The sequence below is a fragment of the Rhinopithecus roxellana genome, chromosome 2, assembly GCF_007565055.1.
Source record: "Rhinopithecus roxellana isolate Shanxi Qingling chromosome 2, ASM756505v1, whole genome shotgun sequence".
NCBI lineage: Eukaryota > Metazoa > Chordata > Mammalia > Primates > Cercopithecidae > Rhinopithecus > Rhinopithecus roxellana.
The window spans coordinates 38561111-38580643 of record NC_044550.1 but is presented as its reverse complement, the minus strand read 5'-3'; the positions used below and the strand labels follow the sequence as shown (position 1 = coordinate 38580643).

The window sequence follows — 19533 nt, the reverse complement described above, 5'->3', positions numbered from 1 at the left end:
CTGAACATATGCATGCATGTATCTTTATAGTAGAATACTTTATATTCCTTTGGGTATATACCCAGTAATAGAATTGCTGGGTTAAATGGTAGCTCTGCCTCTAGGTCTTTGAGGGATAGCCAGACTGTCTTCCACAATGGTTAAACTACTTTACACTCCCACCAACAGTGTAAAAGCATTCCCTTTTCTCTGCAACTCCACCAGCATCTGTAGTTTTTTGTACTTCTTAATAATAGCCAATCTGACTGGTGTGAAAATGGTATCTCATTGTGGTTTTGATTCGCATTTCTCTAATGATCAGTGATGTTGAGTTTTTTTTCATATGTTTCTTGGCCATGTGTATGTATTTTGAGAAGTGCCTGATCATATCCTTTTCCCATTTTTTAATGTGGCTGTTTGTTTTCTTCTTGTAGATTTTCTTAAGTTCCTTGTAGATTCTGGATATTAGACCTTTGTCAGATTGGTAGATTGCAAAATTTTTCTCCCATTCTGCAAGTTATCTGTTCAGTCTGATAATAGTTTCTATTGCTGTGCAGAGGCTCTTTAGTTAAATTAGATCCCATATGTCAATGTTTGCTTTTGTTGCAATTGCTTTTGGTGTTTTTGTCATGAAATCTTTGTCCATGCCATTGTCCTGAATGGTATTACCTAGATTTTCTTCTAGAGGTTTTATAGTTTTGGGTTTCACATTTAAGTATTGAAGCCATCTTGAGTTATTTTTTGTATATAGTGTAAAGAAGATGTCTAGTTTCAATTTTCTGCATATAACTAGCCAGTTCTCCCAGCACCATTTATTAAATAAGGAATCTGTTCCCTATTGCTTGTTTTTGTCAGGTTTGTTGAGGATCAGATGGTTGTATCTGTGTGGTCTTATCTCTGATTTCCCTATTCTCTTCCATTGGTCTATGTGTCTGTTCTTGTACCAGTACCATGCTGTTTTGGTTACAGTAGTCTTGCAGTATAGTTTGATGTTGAGTAGAATGATGCCTCCAGCTTTGTACTTTTTGTTTAGGAATGTCTTGGGGTTGTTTGTCTCTCTATCTTTTTTTTTTTTTTTTTTGGTACCATATGAATTTTAAAATAGTTTTTTCTAATTCTGTGAAGAATGTCAATGGTAGTTTAATGGGAATAGCACTGAATCTATAAATTACATTGGGCAGCATGAACATTGTCATGATACTGATTCTTGCTGTCCATGAGCATGGAATGTTTTCCCATTTGTGTCCTCTCTGATTTCTTTGAGCAGTGGTTTGTAGTTCTCCCTAAAGATGTCCTTCACTTCCTTTGTTAGCTATATTTCTAGGTATTTTACTCTTTTTGTGGCAAATTGTGAATGGGAGTTCATTCCTGATTTGGCTCTTGGATTGACTGTTGTTGGTGTATACGAATGCTAGGGATTAGGCCAATGTGGTGGCTCACTCCTGTAATCCCTACACTTTGGGAGGCCGAGGCAGATGGATCACTTGAGGTCAGGAGTTCGAGACCAGCCTGGCCAACATGATGAAACCCTGTCTCTACTTAAATACAAAAATTAGCTGGGTATAGTGTCGGGCACCTATAATCCCAGCTACTCTGGAGGCTGAAGCAGGAAAATTGCTTGAACCTGGGAAGCAGAGGTTGCAGTGAGCCAAGATAGTGCCACGGCACTCCAGCCTGGTTGACAGAGCGAGATTCCCTCTCAAAAAAAAAAAAAAAAAAAGGCTAGGAATTTTTGCACATTGATTTTGTAACCTGGGCCTGCTGAAGTTGCTTATCAGCTTAATAAGCTTTTGGACTGAGACAATGGAGTTTTCTACATATAGGATCCTGTCATCTGCAAACAAAGATAATTCAGCTTCCTCTCTTCCTACTTGCATACTCTTTATTTCTTTCTCTGGCCAGAACATCAAATACTATGTTGAGTAAGAGTGGTGAGAGATGGCATCCTTGTCTTGTGCTGCTTTCTGAGGGGAATGCTTGCAGTTTTGCTCATTCAGTATGATACTGGCTGTGGGTTTGTCATATATGGCTCTTACTGCTTTCATGTATGTTCTTTCAATACCAGTTTATTGAGAGTTTTTAACACGAAGGGATGTTGAATTTTACCAAAGGCCTTTCTGCATCTATTGAGATAATCATGTGGTTTTTGTCTTTAGTTCTGTTTATATGATGAGTCAAATTTATTGATTTGCTATATGTTGAACTAACCTTGCATCCCAGAGATGAAGCCAACTTGGTTGTGGTGGATAAGCTTTTTGATGTGCTGCTGGATTTGGTTTGCCGGTTTTTTTGTTGATTTTTGCATTGATGTTCATCAAGGATATTGGCCTGAAGTTTTCTTTTTTTGTTTTTGTATCTCTGCCAGGTTTGGTATCAGGATGATGCTGGCCTTATAGAATGAGTTAGGAAGTAATCCCTCCTTTTTAATTTTTTGGAATAGTTTCAGTTGAAATGGTACCAAGTCGTCTTTGTACCTCTGGTAGAATTCAGCCATCAATCTATCAGGTCCTGGGCTTTTCTTGGTTGACAGGCTATTTATTACTGCTTAAATTTCAGAACTCATTATTGGTCTGTTCAGGGATTCAATTTCTTCCTGAGTTAGTCTTGGGAAGATGTATGTGTCCAGGAATTTATCCATTTATCTTAGATTTTCTAGTTTATGTCCATAGAGGTGTTTATAGTATTCTCTGATGTTTGTTTGTAGTTCTGTGGGTCAGTGGTGATATCTCCCTTATCATTTCTGATTGTGTTTATTTGATTCTTCTCTCTTTTCTTCTTTATTAGTCTAGCTAGCTATTTTATTAATTTTTTCAAAAACCAGTTTCTGGATGTATTGATTTCTTGAGGGGTTTTGCGTGTCTCTATCTCCTTCAGCTCAGCTCTGATCTTGGGTATTTTTTTGTCTTCTGCTGGCTTTGGGGTTTGTTTGCTCTTGGTTCTCTAGTTCTTTTTGTTGTAATGTTAGGGTGTTAACTTGAGATCTTTCTAGATTTTTGATGTGTCAAGTCCTATTTTCTAAGCAGGTGAATAGCTAAACTGGCTAGTAATTGGAATTTCCTGCAGTATCTTTTTTTTGTAATAAACTTTTTATTTTGGAAAAATTTTATATTTACAGAAAAGTTGCAAAGTGCAGGGAATTCTCACACACCCTTTACCCACTTTCAGCTTCCTCTAATGTTATCATCATATTTACGGTGGTAAATTTATCAGGACTAAGAAAAAACTGTCACCTCACACACATAGTTCTCCTAAAGCGAGAACCTTGGGCAAGTTGCTTAATCCCTTTGTGTTTCATATCCTACTCTATAAATGGGAATAATAATGATATCAACCTAGCTCCTGTGTTAGATAAATGTTATGTGGATGAAATGAATTATTATGGTCTTAGAACAGGGCCTCTCACATATTACACAACTGTTCTGCTATTATTTTTATTGTGAAGATTAAATGAGATAATGGGTAGCAAAATGCTTTTACAATTATAACCTTCCCCAAAATGTAAGTAACTATGTTGATACTCTGTAGAGAAGGTCAAGGAGATACCTGAATATGTAGTAACATCCTGTGCCTGTCACCCTAAGAGATGAGACCTGTTGAGTGTCAGAAACCCAGATGGCATTTCAGTAGGAAGGTGATCGTGAACAAGTCAAGTGTAAGTGTCCTGTAAGTGCTTAATTCAGCTCTGATGACAATTTCCTGGTGGTGCTACAGGCTTTCTGCACTAGAAGACAGAGGGAAGTGGTTCTCGCCTATTCTAGTATGGCCTGGACTATGTAGCTCACTCCAAAGGGTAGAGAACAAAGATCCGTGTGTAATGTGCTTAAATTTAACTATTAAAAAATTCAGACAATTGATTGTAATGAAATCTTTATACATAATACTAAATAAGTTAGGGATTCTCAACACTAACAACTCAGGCTGCAGTCAGTCTCTAAAGCAAAGCTATTTCTATTTCTATAGGAGCCACCAAAAGTTTGTTTTTCTGTTTAATACTAAACGTAAACCCGTGAATTCAATAACTTGATTACTCACTATTCATGAAAATCATTTCTGTTAAAAACAATTTTAATCACACAAGAGAGAAATATCATCTGACATCTCACAGAATTCAAGGGTATTTTTAAATAAACCACTGGAGAGTGTCCTGAGTTCATTGCCCTTCCCTCCCCAACTTAGACACTTATTTTTAAAGTTTACATTTTGACCGGTAAAATCTGCCCTGAACCAAACATGTAGCAGTCTGAATCCTCAATACAAAACATAAGAAATAGAAGAAATGCTACATGAAAAAGAAAAGTGCTTTTGTGAAAGAATCTGTAGCACTGCTAGCAGCAAGTCCCATATAACAAGGGTTGGAGAAACCTGTCCTTCTACCACATCTCTGAATCTGGGATCAGTGTTTTGCCAACAAGAAACATAAATTTTTTTTTTTTACTTTACCTGTTGTCATTTTACTGACTGGGCATCTTCTACCAATAGCCACTTACATTCATTCATTCATTTAATTAATACGTTTTGAGGTCCTACTATGTGTCAGGCACTCCTTATGTAACTCTTCAAAACTAAATAGTTAAACAAGTGAGCCGGGCGCGGTGGCTCAAGCCTGTAATCCCAGCACTTTGGGAGGCCGAGATGGGCGGATCACAAGGTCAGGAGATCGAGACCATCCTGGCTAATACGGTGAAACCCCGTCTCTACTAAAGAATACAAAAAACTAGACGGGCGACGAGGCGGGCGCCTGTAGTCCCAGCTACTTGGGAGGCGGAGGCAGAAGAATGGCGTGAACCTGGGAGGCGGAGCTTGCAGTGAGCTGAGATCCGGCCACTGCACTCCAGCCTGGGCGACAGAGCCAGACTCCGTCTCAAAAAAAAAAAAAAAAAAAAAAAAAGTTAAACAAGTGAATAAATCCACAGTCTTGCAAAGAGGAAAACGTTGTATTAGTAATTCATCCTATTATGCAACTAGCTCATCACTTTAAAACAAGGTGACTGAATATGAATACTGTTAAACTTCTCATCCCCATTTTGTAATTAATACCTCTAGTCTATGAGTCAGGTAAGTAATATACTACATATCCTCAGGAAAGAAAATGTAGAGAATAAATGAAAGTATTTCATGGTTATTTGACCTTGTTTAATTGATGTGAATTAAGATTAAATATCGCATCTCCCTCCAACCATCTAAAAAAGTATTTCATTGTTTCTTTAAATTATAACAATTAGATATACCATTGAAATACTAAGATTTCTTTTTTTAAGATATAAATATGCCTGGAAAGGGTAGCCATTTTGAGCAATATAAAACATATGAATTTTAATCAAATTGCTTTCCTCTTAAATTTGACTTGAGAGCATTCTTGACCAACTTTTGTATAATTTTTTGCAGATCCAGTACCAGCTGGGGTCTGGCACAGCCTAAGATCAATAAGCATAAAAGCAGGACATGGTAGAGTTGAAAGCACATGCGGAGTCATGAAGATCAGAATTTGAGTTCTAAGCATATACTATGTTTTAGGGAAGCTACTTAATCTTTCACAGTGTTAGTTCCCACATCTGTAAAGTCTTTTTTTTCCCAGGTGCTGTTGTAACCCTAAGATGAACCTGGAGGACCTCCTGATTATGAGCCATCTCCAACCTAAGAAAGCCTAGCAATACATGATTAGGGAACACAGAAAAAGAAACATGAAGCAAACCAGCAAACCAGCAAACCACTCATCTGGACCTTACACAAAAGGTGGGGCCAGCTTGTCCCCAAGCTGTAGGGAATAAGGTAAAAGGAAGTCTAGATATTTCCAGAGTATTTTAATAAATTCCTCAGATAGGAGACCATGTAATATTTTAAGTCTAACTTGTAACAAAAAGCATGAATTTGTCTAAATTATAAAATCCCCTGCCTCCAATTCCCAGGATATCCTACAGAGATAGAACTGTATCAAGAATTCAGGATTCTGACTAATGCCCTCATTTTGGAAATCGTGCTTTCTTAACCAGACATTATTTCCTTCAAAACTGCACAAAGTTAACTTTTTGTTTGAGATATTTGGGTCTACTTACTGCTACACAAAAAAAATGATAACTATTAATTTGTTAATTTGTCCACCTTTTAATTTTTCTCCCATTTTTTCCTTCACCACTACCAAGAAAGAATTGTCACTATTAGTGAATTTCCCCCTAATCTCTGCAGCCCGTAATAAATTCTCCTTTTCTGAGATCATATTTAATCCGTACTATGTAATTTAAACTTCCTTAAGGATTGAACTATTATACAATGCTTCATTTGGAATGAACATTTCTATCCTATGTAAGTCTTTCTAGAAAGACAATAGCTTACACTTAGACTTTTCTCTTTAATGTTTAATACAATTTAGACACACTGTAAACAATATTATACATACTTTAAAATAGTAAAATTAAAATAGTAAAAACTTTTAGGTCTGTCTTCCTCAGTATCACATGTTAGGAAATAATGATAGTACTTTTCATCAACCTGCCAAGTACTGTGCCATGAGCAAAAGAGTTACGCATTTAGTTAAGTTAATATTTTGCTAATGGCGATAGTCAGTAACCACCTTTCATGAACAAAATTCATACCAGGTCAGCCTATTTGGCAAAACCAGAGTCAGCTGCCATCTCAGCAAGGAGCTGTATATCAAAAATAAGTCATCATTAGCAAATCTGAAGACATTAAAGATAGGATACAAAGAGTTCTGGGAGAAAGTGAGTTTCTTACATTTTGATTATCAAAACTAGGAAAGTGTGTGTCAGGGGGAAAGGGAGTGGATGTGACTATGTATGTGAGGAAACAGAATAGTTCACATCAACATCTTTGTGATACGCTCTGAGAAGTCACTGACCTAGAAGGACTTCCTGGACTATCCCCACTGAGATTCAGTCATTCAACCAGTATTTATTGAGCCCCTACTATATACATAGGAACTGAGCTCTAACTGTAAACAACCCCTGCCGTCATGGAGCTTACATTCCAAGGAAACAATTCAAAGCACTTTTGAAAGCGTGGCCATGGTGGGCAAATTCCTGCCCTGTTTTCCTTTGCTTGCCTCCAGTGTTGACTATTATGGCAGTTTCCTTTGATCAAAGTACAAACTCTAACACTCCAATTGGCTTAATAAACAGTGACTCTAGTTCTTTTTAGACAAATACCCATGAAATAATTGAAAAGTTATCTGGATATTCACGAAGATAAAATAGTAATAATACATTGAATATTACCTGCCAATTATTCTTCTAAAATCTTTTCCTACATTTTCTCATTTTATCCTCAAAATAATTCTGTGTCTCTAAATGATAGTTACCTTTATTAAAATTCTATAGGTGAGAGAATTACACAAAAGGAGTTTAAGCAGCTTTCTCAATGTTACAAGGCAACCATTACAGAATAACAATATTTATGCATGGCTATCTGTTCTTAAGCATCTGAAGAAATTATTTTGTCCTAAGAAAACTTTCCTAAATTAATGTATTTTTCTTATATATGGAAACAACTCTTGACATTGCATCATCATCCATTCTTCTAAAATGACAGTTTTATTTCTTTTTAATTAAGGTAATTACTTATATAATTCAAATAAATCTGATAACCCGATTTTGACGAGATTTCCTAAAATATTAAAATTACCTTCTAAATATTTTATTTCACTCTGCTAGTGCAGTCTAACTTTTTTGTCTGATATCAATGCTAGGCAAGTGCAGTAAAGCTCTTCATTGCATAAAATTAGGATCAAAATTGGCAGGGGAAGAAGAATCTGTAGAGGCATTTATTTTTTCAAGAGTGGATATGCCTTTTCCTTTTGCAGCTTTATTTTTTACATTTATTGCTTTTTTACAAAACCAGTCAAAATAAAACTTTTTTTGAGGATTTTTATCTATTACCTATTTCATAACTAGCGGGAGCAGGAATTTGAGAAATGAAGGCAACAAAAATCTTCCCATTAATTAGTAGAACCTGATGGTATTCGGGAAGTATCCAGAATCAAAATGTCAAAAAATTTTAAGAGGTATTGATAACAATTAATGATTTGTCCTGTGCTTTCCTACTGTCTATTATAATAACTCATGCTTATTCTGTTTTGGGCACATTTTAAGTGCTTTACATAGTAATGCATTTAATTCACATAATTGCATTGGTCTATTACTATTAGGTTTTACAGGTGAGGAAACTGGGCCAAGTAGGTTTTAGAGACTTGCCCGAAGTTTCAGAGCCAGCAAGTCACAGCACTAGGAGGCCATGCCCCAAAGGTCTGGTTGAAAGTCTACAGGCTTGACCACTACATGACCCTGCCTCAAGATACGCTCTTTTTACCAATTTTCAGTAATTACCATGTGGGTTCTATCAGGGAGACTATGAAGCAATGTCACCCCTTCTCCATCTGCCCAAAGGAGCATCCCCTAGGTGTTGGTGCTCTAAGCAGACTAGAGAATATACAGGAGTCACCCACAAGTTCAAGGATAGAATCAGACTATCAGACTAGGATGTCCAGACAGACACAGGCCAGACTCAGTCCAAAATGAAGCACCTGGTCTGACCAATAGTAACTGAACATTATCAGCCAGGCTAGTCTGGCCCTGAGCTAGGAGAAGCAGGGTTTCTTGGAAGCAAGGAAGAGCCAGCAGTCCAAGAATCTGCCAGAGAATAGCCAGAGCCAGGGATGGCACAAATGTGTGGGTAGGCCGTAGGGGAAGCAAAGGTGTAGGAGACAGCTAGGATGAGCTTACATGCTTTTTAAATAAGTCAGAAGAACTAGTTTCCAGTATTGGTTTTTCCTGTTATACGCAATGTGACATCTCTGCACTTGAGTGTCCTGTGTCTCCCTAGATAGGACATTCTGCACTTGAATGTCCTATCTCTCCCTACTTAATTCAGCAACAAATATTTATCTGCTAAGATCTCTTGAGACCAGGAGTTTAAGACCAGACTGGCCAACATGGCAAAATCCCATCTCTTCAAAAAATACAAAAATTAGCCAGGTGTGGTGGCGAGTGCCTGTTGTCCCAGCTACTGGAAAGACTGAGACAGGAGGGTCACTTGAGCCCTGGAGGTGGAGGTTGCAGTGAGCTGAGAGATCATGCCACTGTACCTGAGCCTGAGCAAAAGAGTGAGACTCTGTCTCAAAAAAATAAAAAAGAAAAAAGAAAAGAAGAAAGAAAGAAAAAGAAAATACAGTAGAGAAATATGAGCCCTTTTTGGAAAATCTCATTTTTTGAGAAAGTAAGATTAAATGGTTCAGGATTTCTACTGACTTAGAAAACACCTTTAAATGGTTTTAGAAAATAAAACCAAATTAATGCATATAAAGAATATCGATAATGCATAAACATATAATTTATATTTATATTAAATGTATTTGTACCATATAATCTGCTTATGGTATACATTCTTTTTATATCTCCAAACCCACTTCTGTTTTTATAAAATTTCCCAAAGAAAGTAGTACACAATTTCAATATGTTAGAATGGAAGTTATCCTGTAAAGATCCATCTACTAAATGCCAGATGTATGTAAGAAGCATCTACAGTTTATAATAGACATAAGCCATTTCTAATTTACATCACATGTTGTGTTGTTTACTTTTTGAAAAGAATGTGACATGGAAAGAGCAACACCATCTAATGAAACCTCTTCATTTTACAAATGAGAAAAACAATGCCCAGAAAGTTGTAACTTACAGACATCTTAGAGTCATGAAATGGCAGAACTGGAACCAGGGCTCATGTCTGCTCAATGCCCACTCTCATTGCATTTCCACCATCTCTCTCTCTCTCTCTCTCTCTCTCTCACACACACACACACACACACACACACACCAGTGCCTCATGCATCTTATTGCTCACATTCTTTTCAAAAAGTCAGTAGAACAATATGTGACATAATTTAGGAAAGGGACTTAAAAGTAAAGTGTGTATGACAGAAATAGGACCACTTAATGGAAACAGTGATGCCAACAAATTACATCCTTTGGCATTCTGCAAGAAGTAGAGCTTTAAGGGGATCTAGAGACCAAATTCAATTTCCCAAGCCAATCATTTAACAGGAGGGTTGTACATTTAGGTTACCCTGAGTGTACAACAGCACTAAATTAGAGTTTTACTCTTTGTTTTTCATTTCTGTCTTTTGACAAGTTTTGAGAAGAAAATACTGTGTGATAGTAAAGGGGAAAGAATGTCCATCGACTTTAAATAGTCATTTCTACTATGACACTTCTGCTAAAACATCACCCTAATTTAGGCCCCAATTAGCTCATGCCCATATTACACCTATGAGACAATCAGGTCCTCTGGCCCACAGGCACCCCCCCCCCCATACTGCACCTCACTGCCGGATTTATCACCTTTAAATCATTGTTTGCATCATATCACTCCCTAGTCAAGCCCTGTGATGGTGTGTGTGTGTAATAGCTTATTGATTCTTTTCCAAATATTCTAATCTGGCTTTTTCAGTTCTTCATAATGTGTCTGCCTCTCAGAAATTCTACTCTTTCCAGTAAAGCACTCTCATTCACATCACCAACCCTTTACTAATTGCTTTTTCCCTGGTCTCTGTTCCCTCTTTCCTCTCTACTATTGCAAACTCTACCCAAGCCTCAAGGCATGCATTTGTGCCCTCCATTTAGCCTTTCCCCACTATTTCAGGCTCCACTGTTGAGCTCTCTCTCCCTTTTCTGATTTCATGAATTTTTCCACAGGTTACACTGCTGGGCTTGCATTTCCAAATTCAGTGTAAGTTCTAGGGCAGGAATCATGCTTTATTTTAGGAATCTCATGAGCCCTTTCCCCACCTCCATTCCTACATACCTCAGCACCTTGCTGACTATGACAGATTCTCAGGGAATATTTTGACTGTTGTACAGTTTAGACATGGTGAAGGAAGAGAACATGCAAGCAATGCTGGCAAAAGCATCAGTACTATTTCTACGGTTAAGTTTCAGCCCCATTGGTCTTCTTCGTGAATGTACACATTCACTCTACCACTAAATTGCTACTGACTCCTTCCTCTTCAGGGTTTGTTAAATAAGTTTATTTTCTCTGACCTTGGTCCTAAGTCTAATCCACCTCCAACCAAGTTCACTGTACCTTTTTAGCCACCTCTCTTACTCCAAGGACACAGTCAAATGAAAGTTTTCATTTAGACTCCCCCTCTTTTTCCTCCATAAGAGGAATTCCCATTCTTTTTCATTTGTGGTGTCCCCTTACCAGGCTTGAAGGTAGGAGTGATATCGTGGTGACACTTCAGCTGTGGAGACTCTCCTCCTACCGCATAAATGCTCCAAACCCAGATATGTCTACAGCCCAGCTAAGATTAGAAAATGTCACTGGTTTCCCTTCCCTGCCCTGCAAAATGACCATGATGCAGAGAGTATACTTTGAGGAGTTGGGATTTTTCCTACCTAGAAGCCTTCTCATTACCTTCCCTCGGGGGAGGGGAAGGGGAGGCCTGCTTCCAGCCACATCTGAAGTTCTAGCTCTGCTTTGTGAGTTCTGACTCCTCAGGAGGCAGGAGAGAGCCTCTGGAGGGCTCTAGGCATCCTGCTACTTCTCCTCCCCCTGGCACTGTTTCCTAATGCCAGGTGATCACACCTCCAGTCAAAGAGTTCCCGTTCTTCTGCCTCCTGCAGGATATGCTTCTTGGTCTATACTCCCACGTGAGCTTCTTTAGTGGGTTTCCCTGCTCGCCCCCACCCCGCCCTAACTCGCGGGCACAGCGCCTCACCCCGGTGGACACCCCGCCGGCGCCGTCAGGCCCTCTGCTGTGCGCACAAGGCAACAGCTGGCGGCCTACTTGCAGCACTGGCAGCGAGGACCTCGGAATCGCTTCCGCCCTCGGGCCTCCTCAAGCGTCTAGGGACTGCCTCCAACAGGTGCAGCCCCAGGTGCCCAAGTGCCAGATCCTTAACCTCGCGCCCTCCCAGCCTTCAAAGTTCTCCAACCCGCGCCTGACAGCCCGAGCGCGCCCTCTTGTCCAGATGCCAGCTCGGTTCAGGGTTAGCCCTCCCCGCGACTCCAGCCCCAGACTTTCCTGATGGTTTCCAGTGCCCAGCACGGCCACTTACCCAGGGCAAGGGCCAGGAGCAGTGGCAGGGAGCTGGCGCCGCTGCCCGGGGCGGCCCGGTCCATCAAACCCGCTCTGCGGGGCCGGGCAGTCCCTAGACAAGTCTCCCTCCTTCTTCGCCCCCTTCCCGGGCCTCGGGCGCCTGAGAGGGTGCCTGGAAACTAATCCCGGAGCCAGAAGGAAACGAAACTACTTCCCAGGCTGGCACCCTGGCTACAGGGCAGGGAAACACCCAGGGCGGGCTGCCGGCCGGCTCCGTGAATGTCGCCGGGAGGAGGGAGCCTCCTATTTATCCCCGCTCCTCCTGCACACACCCCGCCAAAGAGGCGCAGGACTTGGTCCTGGGAGCCTCCACGCTGCTCCCACCCAAATTGCCCCACACCCATACCCACACCCAGGGACATATTCGGGCTGCCCTCGGACCAGCTCACCACTCCCCCTGCTGGGTCTCACCTGACTGTTCATTTCCCTCCCCCTTAGAGCGTAAACAAGGTAGGGAGGAAGATGTAAAGAATCCATGTGGAGGGGTGTCCGGGGTGCTCGTCGGGCCTGCAGGCTGACCTAAACTCCTGGAAGCCACCGAGGAAGAGTCAGAGACCCAAAGGTGTTTTGAAATTCTAACTTCCTTTATTTCAGGGGATTGCTAGTGTCATGGAGAAACCATAGTCACCATTCATTGTGGTTGACTTCAGGCATTTGATAATGCAGGCAATTTCAAAAGAGTCATTGTTGCCTTTTAAAGTCTTGAAGCCATAGCGAAACCTTGTCTCTACAAAAAATACAAAGGTAAATTAATAGTCGAGCACCGTAATGTGCACCCTCAGTCCCATCTGTTCCCTGAGGCTGAGGCGGGAGGATCGCTTAAGGCTGGGAGATGGAGGCTGCAATGAGCGGAGATCGAGCCACTTCACTCCAGCCTAGGCGCAAGGGTGAGACACTGTCTCAAAACAATGACAACCAAAAAAAGAAAAAAAAAAAAGGAACAAAATAGAAAGAAAAGAAAGGAAATGAGAAAAGCCTTCAAGCTAGTGTCTTAGTTTCTAGGTGCATTGTCGTCTAATAATTTGTAAAATTTGGACTCACCAGGACCTACTTTAGAAATTTCATTTTTATTTCTATTTATGAATTTACTCATGTATTCAGTAATTTTCATTTAATTGCACTAAGCACTTTCTGGAACAGAAAGACATCCTCACAGCTTTTTGACAAAGCAAACAGCATCCAATTTTACCTTATGTGGTTAGATATTGCCTCCAAGATAACCAAAACGTACAGCTGTTTTTGTACTGATCTGTGTTCCTCATATAAGATTTATGTGGATAATTATGCCCCTCAGTATAGACATTTTATTTCTATAGCATCCAAAAGTCACATAAGCCTTATTTTACATATGAAATGTAGCTTGGGTGTCTGCTTCTTCCTCGCCGTCCTGTTGTTTAAATTAAATAAATTGTTGTATATTTTTCTCCCACGAATGACATTTCATTTCAAAACTAATTCAAATCATTTTACTGCCCCAGGCAACTGATATATCCAGTGGAATAAAAAGCAGCTCTTAATTTTCAGAATCCTATTCTAGTCCCGCATGACAGCTCATAAAACATTGGTAGAGAGGGCAGGCATGAAGTTTAGAGAAACCCTAAGTTGCAAGATGGAAGGTTACTGCACCCCAGCTAAAAAGAGCAGAAACACTGGAAGCCAATGGATTTTGACATCATCTCCCTCCCTCTCAACACTTCCACCCTGCCTTTATCCTTTCTGATATTCTCTCCATCTCCCAGCATCAGTGCCCTAAGTTAAAGTATTTCTTACTCCAAGATAATATTTAGCCTAGCCAACAGCTGCCCTGTTAGCCCCAACAGAATGTTACAATTTTCTTTTCCTTTTTCGTAGATACTAATAAAAAAAAAAGTGAGACCTAAACAACAAGTACTAAATGTTTGTTGAGCATTGGAAAATTCCAGGACTTGGTGTAAGTATTCATCATTCATGCCATTCAAGTGGTAAATTAACTTTTTCAGGCCACTAGAATATGAAGTAGTATAATTTAATATACTAAATAGGACAGATAAATTAATAACCTTCCCTGAGGGCTTTATTTACCACCACAAATAAAATAAGTACTCCCAAGACTATGTCTTCCAAATTTTCTGACACTGGATATCCAATCTCTTCAAGGTTAGGAGACTTTTCCTGTCTTTTTTTGCTTGCTTGTTTATTTTCTTTTCTCTCTTTCTCTCTGTTCTTCCTCCCCTTCTTCCCTCTCCTTCTCCTCCTTCTTTTTCTTCCCCCAGCCCTCCCCCCTCACCCCCCCCCCCCCCCACCGCTGCCCTCCAACCACCTGTCTCTCTCAAGTCACTTGCTTATGAGGCATCTGGAATACAACTATCAAGTTTGGAAGAGTGGAAGGTAACAATCGATTTTCTTGGGGCCTCAATGATGTAACTGAGTTGTGTCTCAATGCTTTAGTTTGCAAGCTGAGCTGTTACTAGGAGAAAAATAGAACAAAGTTGCACCAGAGTCACAAGGTAAAACTTGTATTTCTAGTAACCCCAAGCTAGGAATTGCTTGAGTGCTGTTTTTCCTGTGCCGGGTTTAGGCAGGTATAACCAGTCCTCCCAAATCTGGTATGAGGCTTAAGTAGATTCCTTTGGAGGGCCTTTAAGCATCAGCCTTTTCTCTTCCCACACAGAACAGCCTGCAGCTGGGACAGTCCTCCCTGTCTTCTGTACAGGACAAAATAAACGTGTAGTTACTTATCTGGCACAACACATAAAAAGACACACGCTGTGATGGAAAGGAAAGTTTTGGAATGCATTCCTTCTAGGTCAACATATATTCTCCAAACTAAGACTTTAAGGCATTCAGTAGTATAGGAAGATTTCCTGATGACCATAAACTTTATTTAATTTAATAAGAGTGGGCAAATGAAAATGAAGAAAGACATTTTTAAAATTGTAATTTTTATAGTAATGATAAGCATCATGCATTGTAGATTATTAGTGATACAGTTATATAGAGAGAACTTTCAAATATTTTATTTAAAACTGCTAAATTGGTCTCTAAGAAAATATCAATGAAAAATCACTGCTCAAATGTTGTATTTAGGTAATTTTATTTTATAATCTAGTTTTTCTGAGGGAGGTTTTTTTTTTTTTTTCGTGCCTACTTTCCTGTATCTTCCTCTTCAGTCTAGGGGATCCATTTTTATATGTATTTCTCAATGTGTTTGACTTGTATCTCTCTCTTTTTTTTTTTTTTTTTTTTTTTTTTTTTTTTTTTTTTTTTTTTTTTTTTTGAGACAAAGTCTCGCTCTTTTCCCCCAGGTTGGAGTGTATTGGCACAATCTTGGCTCACTACAACCTCCACCTCTGGGTTCAAGCAATTCTCCTGCCTCAGCCTCTCAAGTAGCTGGGGATTACAGACACCTGCCACCACACCTGGCTAATTTTTTGTGTTTTTTTAGTAGAGATGGAGTTTCGCCACGTTGGCTAGACTGGTCACAAACTCCTGACCTCAGGTGATCCACCTCAGCCTCCCAAAATGCTGGGATTACAGGTAATAGCCACCGCACCCAGTCAACTCGCTATCTCTTTTAAATGGCAGCTTAACATGTGTTGATAAACCTCAAAAATAACTGTCTCTGTGACATTATACCTGTTAGTTTCAGTTCATCATGATGATTTTTTTCTTTGGCCGCATTGAAACATACTTCAAAAAGTAATTTCTGATTTAAAAAATCTGGGCTTTTGTGCTGACCCTAGTTGTAGGCTAAGTGAGAAAACACCTATGTGGCCCTAGACATCTCTTCCTAATGTACTTGCCACAGTGGCTTCATCTCTTCCTACTTGGTCCCAGACTCCCATCAGGTAGACACTCCTCTAGGTGGGACAACAGAACTGGAATATTATGTACAGTTGGTTTTGGAATCTGTTCAGTCTGTTCAATTTGGATCTGTGTCACCCAGTGACTGAATGACAAACTACTTACCTCTCTGAACCTCAGTTTCCTCATTGATAAAATGTGATGGTAATGACTTACACAGTTTTTATGATTCCCAATAATACATATCTTCAAGGAAAAAATCTGGTACATTAGAAACTGTTCAGTGAATTATAGTTGATAGTAGTAGGAGTAGGAGTCATAGTAGTAGTAGTATTGGTAGAGACGGGTGTCTTACTATGTGGCTGGTCTCGAACTCCTGGCCTCAAGTAATTTTTCCTCCTCAGCCTCCCAAAATGCTAGTATTACAAGCATGAGCCACCGTGTTCCACTGATAGTTGTTATGTCATTATAAAACTTTACATGGTACATAGAACCAGTAGGAACAGGCATCCTTACTAACCCTCTCTTACTAATAGTTGAGGTAGAGAGAAGGAAAAGCACAGAGCAAGGCTCTGCTGGGAAAGTAACACTGAGCTAAAATTCCATGGATTTGGGTACAATTTTGCCTTTTCATATGCCCTTAAATCTCTCTGACCACATTCTCCATCCTTTTCATTTCTCCTTCTTCCTTCAACTCTCTTTAGAGACCAAGATAGCATGAAACCCAGGATACAAAAACGTGTTGAATATAAACAAAGTACTGTGATTTGAAGGCCTAAATAAATGAGCTACCTAGTTTCCCAGAATGCAAAGAAATAAATTCAACAATTAAGTCAAAAAATGAATGTTTGTTGTTGTTATTGTTATTTTTTAGACAGAGTCTCACTCTGTCGCCCAGGCTGGAGTGCAATGGTGGGACTTGGCTCACTGCAAACTCTGCCTCCCGGGTTCAAGTAATTCTCCTGCCTCAGCCTCCCAAGTAACTGGGATTGCAGACATTCATCACCATGCCAAGCTAATTTTTGTATTTTTAGTAGATATGGGGTTTCCCCATGTTGGCCATGCTGGTCTCGAACTCCTGACCTCTGGTGATCCACCCACCTCGGCCTCCCAAAGTGCTGGGATTACAGGCATGAGCCACGGCACCCAGCCAAATAATGAATGTTTAATGAGTTTACAGCAAACTAACAAGGTTTTACATGGTCATTTTCCCTCTTTCCCCCAACTTCTTGGTAAGGAGAAATGGTGACAGGAAAGAGTAAGAAATGAGAAGCAGCAAACCTGGAGAAGAGAGGGAGGTTGAGCTTAAAATAATTCTTCAAAAAATCTTTCATCGATGCAGAATGATATCTTAAAGGAGTTAAAAAAAAAAAAAAAGCTGAAATCTACCTTTGTGTCATCTTCATTTCTCACCCTTCCTTTGTTTCAAGGTGACATCAATTACATATTATTAACCTCAAAACAATTTAATCATCCTTATGATTCCCCCAAACAATTCAGTTATATATTTAATCTAACAATCCTTGGAATTTAAGATTTTTTCAGAGATAACTACATGTCTTCCTTTAATGATACATTTAAATTGCTTTTATATTTCTCATAGTGTAAATTTTTCAGAAGTATTTCTTTAGCCCTATAATATATACCTGCCATCTGTCCATAAATACAGTATTTTTCAAATGCTAAAGCTAATGTAAACTGCTTCAGAAATGACTTAGCAGAAAATATGATATCCTGCTTACAAAATATTCTGAAGTTACTGTCCTTTGTCTTTAAGGTATATTGAAAGTTCTTATTATTGTCCCTATTAATCTCTATAAGATACTTTTAATAATTTTGTCCCCAGGATTACCACCTAATAACTAGTAGTTTTGAGATCAAAGGAGTATAATCCACAAATGTAAAGAAGTTTAAACCATAGACAATAAAACGAGCATTACTCTCTAAATTGACTATGTTTAGGCTTTTGGGAGATAAGAAAAACTAGTATCTATTTAATTTAATAAGAATTAATTATCTACATTTGTACAATACTTTCCCGTATATTAACCATTTGAATTTAAAGTAGCTGCTGAGATAGGCAGGCTGTATTACAATTCTCATCTTAATGAGAGGAAATAGACGTCTAGTATAGTCAAGTGATTGGTCCAACTTTCAAAGTAACTCCTAGAATCAAGGTCTAAAGGCAGTAAGGCTCAAGCTATCGTAACAAAATGCCATAGACTGGGTGGCATAAACAACAAAAATTTATTTTCTCACAGTTCTGGAAGCTGGGAAGTATGAGCTCAGGTGATTCAGTCCTGGTGAGGGCTCTTTTCCTGGCTTGCAGATGGCCACCTTCTCACTGTGAGCTCACATGGCCTTTTTTCATCATGTGCACATGAAAAGAGATAGTGAGATCTCGCTCTTTCTCTTCTCTTCTTCTTTCTCATCTCTTCTTTCTCACCAATCCTATAAGGTTAGGACTCCATTATTATAGCCTCATTTAACCTTAATTACCTAGTAAAAATCCTATCCCCAAGTCACCCTGGGGGTTAGGGCTTCAATGTATGAATTTTGAGGGAATACAAACATTCAGTTCATAACATAGAGTTTGGGTTTGGGAATTAGACAGGTTTAGCTCTGCCACTTTTTCTTTTTAATAAAGCTTTTTTATGTTTAAAACATTTAGATTTAAATAAAAATTTAAAAATATTACAGAGAGTTTCTGTACATCTTGCATGTCGTTTCTCCTATTGTTAATAGCTTACCTTAGTATGGTTCATTTGTTGAAACTAAGGAACAAACATTAGTGCATTGCTATTAACTAAAGTCCGTATTTTACTTACATTTTCTTAGTTTTTGTCTGATTTTTTTTTCTGTTCCAGTGTCCCATCCTAGATACTACATTACCTTTAGTCGTCATTTGTCCTAAGGATCCTTCTGGCTGTGACAGTTTTTCAGACTTTATTTTTGCTGGCTTTGAAAGTTCTGAAGAGTACTCATCAGGTATGTTATGGTATGTTCTACAATTGTGTCTTTTCTGATGTTTTTCTCATGGTTAGGTTTTTCTGGTTTGGGAGAAGAAGACCACAATTATAAAGTATCATTTCTACTGATTTTATGAAGGGTGAATAATGTCAACATGATAACTATTCTTGATATTAACCTTGGTCACCTGGTCAAGTTCATTTTTTCAAGTTTCTCCATAGCAAGTTATTCTTTACCTCCTCCCACTTGCCATACTGTATTCTGGAAGGAAATCACTAAGTCCAGCCCATACTTACCGGTGGAGAGTTATGCTCTACCTTTCTGAGGGAGGAGTATCAACATATAATACAAAACAGCTTGTATCTCTGTTACCACCTGCTGAATGTACATTTTAATAGAGCACAAGTTATTTTTCCTTTGCTCTTCATTGCAGTCATGTATGGAATACAGGTTACATTGGAGGAAAACATGCAACTGGATCTATGATAAGACAGGACATAGGCTCTGGTAAAGATTTTATGACAACAAAAACACAAATCGACAAATTGGACCTAATTAAACTAAAGAGCTTCTGCACAACAAAAGAAACTACCAACAGAGTAAATAGACAACCTACAGAACGGGAGAAAATATTTGCAAACTATGCATTCGACAAATGTCTAATGTGCAGAATCTATAAGGAGCTTAAACAAATT

At 39.1% G+C, this 19533-nt stretch overlaps 1 protein-coding gene across 1 annotated transcript in view; it reads right to left on the bottom strand.

Moving 5' to 3' along the window:
* The window catches only part of BTC (betacellulin), a 52056-nt gene extending 39607 nt beyond the window's left edge, over positions 1-12449 (bottom strand). The window contains exon 1 of the mRNA XM_010377134.2: positions 12045-12449. Within this exon, the coding sequence (XP_010375436.1) occupies positions 12045-12108 (64 nt within the window). The 5' untranslated portion in view covers positions 12109-12449. The remainder of the gene's footprint in view (positions 1-12044) is intronic.
* Between the last annotated feature and the right edge of the window lie 7084 nt (positions 12450-19533).